Here is a 12341-nt window from a genome sequence, read left to right as displayed (position 1 = left end):
TTATATGTTTTAAATAACTTGTTCGTAATTAACAATTAGCATAAGTAAACCAGAAGAATACAGATTAAATTTCTAACGGATAGACTTAGAAATTTCAACAAAATATCATACATGGCATCAAAACATAGGAGAGAAATTTGCATGGAAGGGTGTCAAAACATATGTAACATGAATACATGAAAACATTATGCTCCATATACTGCATCAAATATCATTATAATTATCATGTAACCTATACTTACAATAGCATTCCACACCTAGGAGTGCGTTTGAGTTTATTTCCTTAACCTTTTCCTGGCACTCACTGGTTCAATCTGTCACAACGCTCTAGTCGAGGTTGGCACACAGGTTTGCATAAAGTTCTTTGCCTTGATTAAAAATAAAAGCAACGCAATGATGAGGCATGTGAATTAAACCTTGTACCTGCACAATTTTAACAAACTATTCTTTTTAATAAAATTTGGGAAATTTTGTATTATAATAGTTATAATGAGGTTAAACGGAAAAGTACATATAACTATTGTATAGACTTTCTGTTGACCACTACGTGGCAACTACCCATAGCAGTACACCCCTTTTTCTTCGCAAAAGGGGATAGCGCTTGATCGACATGTCCGTGCCATTTGACAGTCATCGTCAACTTGATCATACTATGTTGTAAACCCAGTCTGCATGTGTGAATTGTAAATAATCTTAGCAGATATGAGTCATGTATGTAAATTGCCTAGGTGGACCTAATTTTCTAGTGATAATCTACGTTCCGGAAGGTTTTTCGTCTCACCAATCCATGATCGGCAAAGTTTTCCTTCAACCTAACCCCAAAGCCAAAATGAATTTTGTCATTAGAATCTTAGAGTAATCCTAGTGTGTTAATCTGCTAGATTATAGTTGTGTCGCAGAACTGGGTGGTTTATGAGGGTCTATGTCAAATGGGTTTTCCCCCTTGAGATGTAAAGTTGTAAAAGTCATGATGTAAAGTGTCTTGAGGGTTAGAAAATGTTTTAATCCCCTCATAAGTCCTAAGTCCTAGGTCCTAGGTGATTTTTCCAAAGGCTAAGTTCGAGGATCCATTTAAAAATAAATTAAAAAATTGAAAAAATAAAAAAAATAAAAAATTAAAGATATAAATAAAATAAAATAAAATATAAAATATATATAAAAAATAATAATATTAAAAAATAAAAAAAATAATTAATAAAATAATAAAAAAACTTAGAAATAATAAAATAATAATATTTTGAATAAATAAATGCAGAATTTCAATTTTTTAATACATTAAAAATTCGACGGATGAGATTAAGAGATATCTTGATCCTCATCGACGGTCGAGATCATTTTGACGTGGATCACTCGAACTAGCTGTTGGGAATTTTTCCTTTAAATAGGGTGCTAGGGGTCATTTGAGATCATTCGATCTGTGAGTCTTGTGCTGAATAAGCTCTCTTGTAAACCTTTTTCTGGTGCTAATAAAGAAAGACTTTGGGGTTGAAATCTTGCTGGTGTTACTCTCTGAAAGTGCTGTGAGCTATTTTATTTTCTGATTTTTAGCCATTAGTAACAGCTTATTGTAGAGTATTGTTGAACACAGGTATCTTGTTCACTTGTTAGGGTTTGAATGGTATTAGAATTTTTGAAGTAATGGCAGGTATCTCCATTGCATCTGAGATCTAGTATTGTTTTTCTCTCTTTATTGATGGTTGAATGTGAGTTGTGCAGGAAACCCTTATTGAAGAAAATCAGTGGGCGTTTGGGCAAGTTTTCGGCCGAACCAGCCAACTCCCACAAGCATTTTCTTGTAGAGCCCAGCCAGTTTCGATCCTAGGTTTATCATTTAAGTTTGTTTTTCTGAATTGCATGAGAGATTTCTGAAGTTTTTCATCGTAAATATGGAATTTTGATAATATTACTGTTGTTATTGATAAATCTGGCTGTTTAAGAGTCAAAAGCTGTAAATGTTGTTTAGCTGATCTAGGGTTTTAATTTTGTTTTATGCACATATCAATTTTTGGGTGATTTTTCATTCCAGTTTGCAGGGTTTCTGAAGAATTTCGAGGGTTCATCAAAACTATTTTACTGCTCAAGATTTATTCTCATTTGCAGGAAGAGATTCTCGAAATTACGCTGGCATTTTCCTGCGTCCATTGTTTCTGCTCATCACACGCAGCTGCCGTCTCTGCTACTTACTCATTGCCTCACTCTCCACACATCATTTCCCTATCTGCTCAGGCGTCCTTCAACAGCTTTCATTCTTTGCAGTCTGTTTGCCATCAAATCCGCTCAGGAACCTCCGTCCAAATCCTCATTCTGTGCATCCACCTCTGTCCTCACGCACAGCAAGACAACAAACTCAAAACGCTCATAAAAAATCGATTTGTTTCCGCATAGTCCTCACGCTGTTCGCTGCTCACATAAGCGTGGCCACCATCCGCTCGAATCTTCATTCTGCAAAGTCGTATCTCTATTCAGTTGCCGTACGCATACCCTTCCGCATCCGCAAGTTAGCTGATCCCTGTAAGCATACGCAGCAGCATTCAAAAAATGCAGTCACTTCTCAGGGTTAACGCAGTTTATTTGAATCAACGGGCCACCTGCAAATCGATTCCTCTTGCATCTTTTTTTTCGACGGGCCACCTGCAAACCTGCGTGGGCCTCTTCTCTTCCACGCTGCACAATCTTCTGCTGCTAGCATATCATCTCCACGCCGCTAGGTTTCCCATCTCTTCTGTTGAACCCGCATTAAAACCCTGATTCAGTATTTCTGCTGCCCACCTGCGTGCTGCGTGGATCAAGCTCCATTGTCCATCTGTGTCCTTGGTGCCGTCAAGCTCCCGTCGACCTGCGCAGCACCAAACAAGCTTATCGACTTTCATTTGGTTGCGTATTGTAAGTTTCGTTTTGATATGCATAGTTTGATTTTTTTTAATAGATTTAAGTTTTAGTTGTAGTTTAGTCATTGTATTTTTTAGTTAGGCTAACGTATAATTTTTATGTATCGCATTTTTTTTTTATTTAGTTTTTTGGGTTAATTTTTTAGTTTAGCGTAGAAATTTCTTTTAGGATTTTAGATTTGACTTAAATTTTAGTTTTAATTTAAAATTTTAAAATTATAAAAATTATAAAAAAAAAATATAAAATATAAAAAGTCCTTTTTGACTTTAGTTAGGGTTTAGGTTTTATATTTTGTTTAATTTTTTTTTTTAGATTTAAAGCTGTAGATTTTAATTTAGATTTGATTGTTTTATAGTTTTAGATTAGCTTTTGGTATTAGAATTATATGCTTTTTAGTTTAGTTTTGTTTTATGTCATAAAAAATCAGTAAAAAAAAAAAAAAAAATTAAGACTTTAGTTTAGTTTAGTTTAGAATAGTTTTAAGTTTTATTTTTATTAAGATTTTAGTTTGTTTTAAACTTAAAATTTTATAAAAGTATAAAAATTTACAAAAATTATAAAATTATAAAAAAGGGAGTTTCTTTTCTTTTAAAGTGTAGATTTAGATTTTTAAGTTTCATTTAGATTTAATTTTTGTTTTCTCTGAAAAACATAAAAATATTTTGCTAGTTTGAGTCTTAGCTCAGGAATCTGTTACTTTTTATCTCTTTGGCTGAGGCTAAAATTTTGATGTGGAAAAAACGTTTATCATTTTTATGTGATTTAGTATGCTTGAATGATCATGAATGAGATATCTGGTTAGCGTTTAAAATTACATGGTTGTGTATCGAACTTTATCTTTCGAAATTTTAAATTGCTGGAGTATCATTAAGCCGTTAAGCATTTTCTTGCATTTGATAAAAGTTAATCTTCGCTCGGGTTATTTGAATTTAAATGATTGCTCTACATGGTTTACATTTCTGCAACATTTAGTAAGTAATCATTTAAACATTAACTCCATAAGGCACTGGTCTATTAATTTAATAAAATCTATTTAGTGCTGGTTTCCTTTCGTGTCTCCCAAACCAACTGATTCACAGTTGGTCATCCATTTTCCTATAGGGTCTACCCCCCTTAGCCGCGGGAGACAGGCTTAAATGGAGAGACCGGGGATTAGTGTGACAGCCCCCGATCTGAGCGTTGTCGTGACTCGTGACAATCTGTGCCACAACACTTTCTGAGCAAAATGCATAGCCTTTTATACAAGAAAAAAAGTAGAGTGTACATATGTTTTTGATCAAAATATTTTAAAATTCTTACAACTATATATTCTGAAAAGAACATCTAATATTCTCATTGCCCTGAGCAGCCCGCAATTAGGATTATCGTAATCCTCATTCAGATTCGGGAGGACAACCGCATGGGCCTCATCAACAGCTTTGAATCCCCAAGCATATGCATCCCAGCAACTAACGTCATTTAAAGACAAAATTTGAGAATTTGGTGTCACGGTCCCATTCAAATTTTCTGACTTCTTGCAGGTCGTGGCCATGCTGAGGACGAGTGAGTGATCTGATCCGCCCTTGAGGCCATGAATTTAGTACTAAATCTTTCAGTCAAATTCCATCTCGGCCATGGAAGTTGATGGTGTTCGCGAGCAAGACTGGGATCTCCTGAGTTCGATTGGAACCACTTGAATTCTAATATCACAGAGGTTGTATTGTCCCAGCTACGTGCCAGCTTCATCGTTAGGTTGTCTATTGTTTGCAAGCACTGGTATTCTGTTTGTAACGCCTGGCATGTGCACTTGGCTTCCACCCCAACCAAATCTTTCTATGTAGAAAAAGAAAAACTCATTGGAATTTTATGCCTTTAAATAGGCTTCATTAGGGAAGAATATCATGGGCAAAACCATGGTTGTCAAAAACCGGAGTCTGAATACCGCTAATGTTTACATTCTTTTATTATTCTTGTTTACAGGACATTACAACATCTTTTCCATACTGGGCTGGAGAGCACCTCTGGGCACAATAAAATATATAAAAGAAACTTCTTAAAAACACACACATGTATGTAATGTTAAACAGTAAGAACTTAAGAAAAACTGTGATATGAGCTCTAATACCAAATTTTATACCATCGGACAACAAAAGTCAGCAATTTATTCGGATCTACCAAAAATCAGGGGAAAGGAATATAGTACTGAGAAGTATGAATCTTGAGAAAAGTTAGTCTATCTATATATTTGGGCATTAGATACATAGGTGGGATCTCTGTAACACGTTGTCAGGGATTAGAAATCACAAATTTGACCCGTGTATGGCAACTTGGGCATCAAATATGTTGGCCAGACTCTTAGTATGTATTCCTGAACAGATTCATGAAATACGTAACAGGGAATGGGCAAGAAAATAAGACTTTAGATTAGACCGTTGGGCATGGCAGGCATGGATCAGACATTAAAAATGAGAATACTAGAAATGGCATTAGACAGAACAAATCATGATTTCAGATTGTTTTGAGTGGATGGCTCTAAAGTTTAGTCAGGTGCACCTCCTTGCATCTGGCATGTGGCACACATCTTGCGGGATTGGGAGATTCATCCCCAGCAACAAAGATCCCAGCCTGTTGCTTTGTTCTTTATGCTATATATTAAGTTTTGTGCCAATGTACAATTTAAATACATAATCAAAGAATTAGAAAAGATATACAAGAATATATAGAGGAATAAGTGCATGTAGTAAAGCTAAATGCTATGACATTGAAGATAGTGCAAATGAGATTTATTCTAATTGTCAAGATCTTGAGTATGAATAATGTGCAGAATATAGAGAACCTTTCCTTTCAAAATGGCTAAATAATTTAGCATGCATAACTAAGCCCCAGAGAAACCAAATATAGACTCTTTAAGTCTGAAAAAATCACATCCCTAGTATAGTGTGGGAAAGCTTCGAACATAGATAAATTTAAGATTGGACAGTAGAGTCTAGACTGTGCCTAGGAAAAAATGTCAATTTTTAATTTATTATGTTCATATAGAATGTAAGAAACTAGCAGAATGGTACATTTAAAGAGAACTGTTGTCAAATTTTTAACATGCACTCCAATCCTCATCGAGAGTCAAAACCCACCTCAAGGTATTACAAGTACTAACCTTTTTGAGCTGTTGTCATTTCTAGCTTGAAGCCTTTTATCTCCATATCATTGATTGCCATAACCCAACGATTAGAAACCTTCATATCAACAGAAAGAATTGTCTCTCTTTTACCTTCACTTATATTATCAGATTCAACCTGTATGACTGGAAAATCTCTTTCACTCCATCCATCCCCAGTACCATCCAAACTGACACAACCATATTCCACAAAATAGGTCACAAAATCAACAGGCTTTCCTTTTCCACAAATAAAATTTTCATCTTTCAGATGTTTTATTTCCTCTGTCAGTTTTCCTGGTGTCACAGAGGATAGTGAAATATATGACTTGAACTGAGAGTGATTTCCCTTATTGCTTGTGGCCTCCACAACATGGACAACCTGTTCCAGTGGAAAGGAAAACGTTGATTACTGTGATTAATTAAATTTATCTGTTCAAATGAAAATAAAATTATTAATCACTATGATTAAACAACCTGTTCAAGTGAAAAGGAAATAACGGATGACTATGATTAATAAGGATCATTGATCATAAAGTCACTCAGCAAATATATACTCTCATAGCAAATGTTACAAGGAAAGAGCAAGCCGCAATAAATATTAAAAGCATAAAAAACCCTTCACACCCTGTTACTTGTGAAAAACGTTAATTTGAACTTTTGACAGTAATAATACTGTGTAACTGAAACATAATATCAACCCATAAATGGGTAACATATGAAATGATACAACTCATAGGTGAATTATGCACATAAAACTGTGGGATCAAACTGATCCATTGCCTACAACAGAGAAAGAAAGGGTTCCACTGAGAAGGGTTTAAGAATATGCCAAAGTCGACAGAGAAAATGGTCTTTGTTGTACTGTTTCTCAAATATTTGCTTTCCGTTTTCTATTGGTTATTGTTGTTCAATTGTTGGGATCTTCTTTAGCACTAGTCAAGAAAACGTTGTTATTTGGTTTAAATTTGAAAGATAAAATACCAACAGTATCTAAAGAATAGGTTAGAGGTATTAAGCTGCAGTGGGAAATTAAACTGCAGGGTTTAAATACTACTATGCCCCAGTACTACGAGATACACAGTCAATTCCACTGCTTATTCAAGGAATCTTGCAACTCCCTTGCCACCTTTTCCTGTATCCAAACCAGCGGTGCCTCACATTATACTTGGGAGGGGCACTCAAGCTCAAAGCTCACATCCTTTGACTCACCACACATCTAGACATTACTCGGAGGATTACATCTTTCTTCTCGGTGCTCCCAGTGGATAGGGACACCAAGAGGCTGTTAGTTTTTGTAGCATCGGACCTGTTCTAGACTTGACATTTTGTGGAGAGGCTAGAATACATGAGATCTCCAAAACCCAGAAATTGTTTCTGGAAATTCCGCATAGAAATGGCTTAATTAGATTATTAGTCAGTTTTTAAATATTTCTCAAGTCTTAACTTAGGGAATATGACTAATTAATCAGAATTAATTAAGTTAAGGTGTGAATGTTTTAGAAACTCACACGGATCGATTTCAAGTTAATCCTAGCCATCAATTAAGATCTAATCTTGGCTGTTGAAGTCTCAACAGAGGATTATAAGAAGAAGTCGATGGGGTTTGGAGAAATCACTTGAGAAGTTCGATTTCATGAACAGATCGATTTCCAGAGTAGCGACAGTTAGTTGCCGGAGAGAGAGCTAGTGAGATCGCAGCAGTGAGAGAGGGGCAAGGACAGTGAAGCCGGAGGAAGGATTCTAGATCCGGTGAGTGCATTTGCAAAGAGGCAGAGGAGCCATAGAGAGACTGATGCAAAGTTGCGCAGTAGCCTCTAGAGGCAAAGTCAATTTGCTGAAGAAGATTGACGTTTTCAGTTCCAAAGGCTTGGAAGGAGTCCCAGAGTGCCGGAGAAGCGTCTTTTTGGTCAGCAAAAGGCAAAATGACTTCATCAGAATTCCGCAGAATACAAGTCGTCTAGCCAGCTACGCAGAGCAGTGCAGAGACTGATGCAATGCTTCAGAAGGCCAAAATTTTGAAGTGAAGTGGTGTCGGGAAATTGCTTGTGGAGTGAGGAAATTCCTCACTAGATTTTTCTTGCCAATTTTTCTCTGCAGTATTGCCAGTTTCGGCATCCAGTTGTACTCATATTATTTCGCTGCTACACTGTCAGACCAGGCGGTAACTCCTCAAAATCAATTCGTTATATTCATTCAAGTTGGTCTTTATTATATACATGAGGGAGAGATTGTTCATTTCATCTCCCGGTGACTCTTCATATTTTCCATTATTTATTTACATCAGTTACACTTATTCACCCAATCCTGATGATTAGGTGTCAACATTCCCCCCCTTAATCTGAAGGGATGTTGGTGAGTCCAAGCATCGTTCTGAATCGTTCAAGCTTTTCTCTTCCAAGCGCTTTGGTGAAGATGTCTACAATTTGCTCATTAGTAGAACAATGGCGGAGATGGATTGTTTTGGCCTCAACATGATGTCGAATCATGATATTTAGTATTGATGTGCTTCGTTCGATCATGGAACTTTGGGTTCTTGGCCAACTTTATTGCCGAGGTATTGTCAATCATGAGTGGAGTCGATTGTACTTGTTTTACTTGCAAATCTTCAAGAATTTTCCTGAGCCACACAATTTCTTTTGTTGCCTCAGCTACTGCCACATATTTTTCTTCTGTTGTGGAATCTGTTGGAACTGATTGTTTGCGTGATCTCTAGGAGACAGCTCCTGATCCAAGACTCATAGCATAACCTGAAGTAGATACCCCAGTTTCTTTGTCTCCATTGAAGTCTGAATCAGAGTACCCAATCAAGCTGAAGTCGTCCACTTGTGTATACTTAATTCCAAAGTCTTGAGTTCCCTTCAAGTACCTTAGAACTCTTTTTGTAGCAGACCAATGTCCCTCACAAGGCTTTTGCATAAACCTAGAGAGGATTCCAACAGCAAACGAAATGTCTGGTCTCGTAATAGTTAGGTAGTTGAGACTTCCTACAAGTTGTCTATACTTTGTTGCATCCTCAAATTCTTTTCCTTCAATGGATGTGAGCTTTAAGTTTTGTTTCATTTGAGTAGTAAGAGGGTTGCATTCTGTCATGCCAAACCTGTTCAACAGATCTCCAATGTACTTCTTTTGAGAAAGAAATATGGACTTCGGATGTTGAGTTACTTCAATACCAAGATAGTAATGAACATAGCCCAAATCAGTCATTTCAAAACCTTTCCTCAATTCCTTCTTTATGGATGCAATGTAGCTTTCATTGTTCCCTGTCATCAAAAGATCATCTACATATTCCACAAGATATACAACTGTTTTGCCAACTTTCTTGACAAATAAAGTTGCATCAAGATCATAATGTTTGAAATTGAGTTTCAGAAGATGCTCAGTTAGTTTTTCATACCAGGCTCGTAGTGTTTGTTTGAGGCCATACAAGGATTTCACAAGTTTTCATACTTTATGTTCATGTCCTTTCACAGCAAATCCTTCAGGCTGGGACATAAAAACATTCTCTTTTAGATCTCCATTCAAGAAAGCAGTTTTTACATCCATTTGATGGACTTTCCAACCGTTCTGAGCTGCTAGGGCAAAGAGTGTGCAGATGGTAGCCCATTTTGCTGTGGGGGAAAAAGTCTCCTCATAATCGACCCCTTCCTTTTGTGCAAAACCTTTTTCCACAAGCCTGGCTTTGTGCTTGTCAAGTGAGCCATCTGCTTTATACTTGTTCTTGTAGACCCACTTGTAGCCAATTGGTTTGGTTCCTAATGGAGGATCAACCAGCTTCCAAGTGCCATTCTTTATCAAGGCATCATACTCCTTTTGCATCGCTTCTTTCCATTCATCATGAGAAGCAGCTTCTTTGAAGGAAGTTGGTTTGAAATCTGTAGACAAATTCAATTCACAATCATAAGAAACATCCATATCAACAAGTGAATCAGAGTCATCTACATCACCTCCATTTTGCCGGTTTGAATTTCTAGTTCCTGTCTTTCCAACCTCATCAGGATGAACACTTTCAAGTGTCTTTGTCAGCCACTTTGGGGGACCTTTCTCAGATGGTCCAGGCTACTCCGTTGATTGAGTTGGTACTGAATCAAGATTGAGTCTCCAAATTCTATCAATCACATCACTTAAAGTATCATCCATTGTTGGAGTTTTATGCGGGGGAGAGAGTTCTTCAGAAGAAGATTCCACAGGTTGATCTAGTATAGGAATCCCCCCTTCAAGATGTGGAATCTAATTATCAAATCCTTGAAATGATTTTGCATTTGCGAATCTATCCAAGCGATCAAGTTGCCGCTCAACAACATTGTTAGTTCTGGATGATTCAAGAAAGATTACATCTCTAGATACAACAAACTTTTTATTGACTTCATCATAGAGACATTATGCTTTGGAGGTGTTTGAATACCCCAGGAAGATACACTTACGACTTCTTGCACCAAGTTTGTTTCTATGTATCTTTGGTATCAAGGCATAACAGGTGGAACCAAAGACCCTGAGATGCTTTACCGAAGGAACATGCCCATACCACATTTCATAGGGAGTCTTGTTTCTGATAGCATTAGATGGACATCTATTCTTTATATATACAACACATAGAACTGCATCAGCCCAAAACATCAAATTTACATTTTTGAAAAACATCATGGAGCGCACCATATTTAAGATTGTCCTATTCATTCTTTTAGCTACACCGTTCTGTTAGGGATTATAAGGTACAGTTGTTTGATGTTTGATCCCATGTTGGCGAAGATAGTTTTCAAATTCATTTGAAGTATATTATTTTCCATTACCAGTACGAATAGAGCCAATATGAGATTGTGCATCATTTTCAATCCATGTATGAAAGTTCTTGAATGTTTGAAAAGCATCAGATTTGTTCTTCAATAAATAAACCCAACACATTCTGGTGTAGTCATCAATAAATGTCATCATATATTTATTTCCATTTGCAGAAGGAACAGGCATTGGACCACATAAATCTGAATGAATGAGTTCAAGTTTCTATGTGCTCTTGAATGTGAATCGTGAAAACACTGTTTGCTATGCTTTCCTAGAATGCAAGCATCACATTGCTTAAGTTTCCTAGGAATTGTAGGCAAACCAGTAACACCATTTTTCTTCAACAAGTGGAGGTTGTCATAGTTCAAATGTCCAAATCTAGCATGCCATAATAAACTTGATGGAAGTGTACCTTCTTCATAATGAGAATTGTATGACAAATGTTGTGCACGAGCAGAGGTACCCTGCAGCTTGAGAAGCCTTTCTTCTTCTATCCCCCTCATGACAAGTGAGTGGTCAGATGCTTTTCTCACATCAAGCTTGCCATCAAACATATGAATGGAGTGACCTTGCTGGCGGATGTGGACCAAGGACAACAAGTTTCTCTTCAGTTGTGGGAGATATAGAACATGATGCAGAAGAAAGTTTGGAAGACCAGGCAATTTGAGCCTGATTTTGCCAAGCCCTGATGGCTTGAGTTTTGATTGATTTGGAAAGTATACTACTCCATCAACATTGTCAGTAAATTCTTCAAAAAAATCTTTTCTATGAGTCATGTGGCAAGTTGCTCCTGAATCAAGCAACCAATCATTTTTCCAAGAAGCAAGTGAAGCATTAAATAAATCTTCATTTACTCCAATATTACATTGTGCCACAACATAATGAGCGGATTCAGGTGCTTTACCTTTGTCTGTGTCATTAGTTTTACCTTTCTGTTGGTTTCTTTGCTGCTCAATTTTGTCCCAAGGTAACCTGCATGTAGAGGCATCATGTGATCCATTTCTTTTGCAGCGTATGCAATGCAAATCTGAATTTTCTCCTTGAGAGTGTTCGCCTCCCCTGCCTCTGAAATATCTTCCTCTTCCTCTTCGACCACCTCTTCCTCTCGAAGAATCTTGGGCAAGATTCTTTTCTTTATGAGCAAGGCACACAGCCTCTTCAGAAGATTCAGGGGCTGTCTTCTTTCCAAAAGCTTTCTCTCTTTCAACAAATTTTTTTCACAAGAGAGTCAAAGGTAATATCTTTGAGATTTCCATTTGCTTGCAATGACTCAAGATAATTGGAGTAAGTAGGATAAAGTGCCTTGAGAAAAGCGATAAGAGGAATATCCAATTCAACCTTAGTGGCTTCGATATCATGCATTATAGATTTTACTTCAGATGCAAGAGTAAGAGAATCATTATTATGTAATTCAAGAGTGAAGAGTTTAATCATGAGTTGAACAACTTCAAGTGCGGAATGTGAGTCATAGAGTTCTTTCAGCTTTTGTAAGGCTTTGAAAGCAGTTGAAAATGACGAAATATGGCAACTCACCTCTTCA

General features: G+C 36.8%; 1 protein-coding gene across 1 annotated transcript in view; it reads right to left on the bottom strand.

Annotated features, from left to right (window-relative positions):
* LOC149225193 (Zn-dependent exopeptidases superfamily protein) overlaps nucleotides 1-12341 on the bottom strand; it is a 608410-nt gene that overhangs the window by 134252 nt on the left and 461817 nt on the right. Inside the window, 1 exon segment of the mRNA XM_089379887.1 lies at nucleotides 6023-6404. Coding sequence (XP_089236013.1) covers nucleotides 6023-6404 — 382 coding nt within the window.

This window comes from Pinus tabuliformis, chromosome J, assembly GCF_031772625.1.
Source record: "Pinus tabuliformis cultivar Carrire ecotype Pingquan chromosome J, CPIR1, whole genome shotgun sequence".
NCBI classification, from domain to species: Eukaryota; Viridiplantae; Streptophyta; class Pinopsida; order Pinales; family Pinaceae; genus Pinus; species Pinus tabuliformis.
This window is presented reverse-complemented; position numbering and strand designations above follow the sequence as displayed.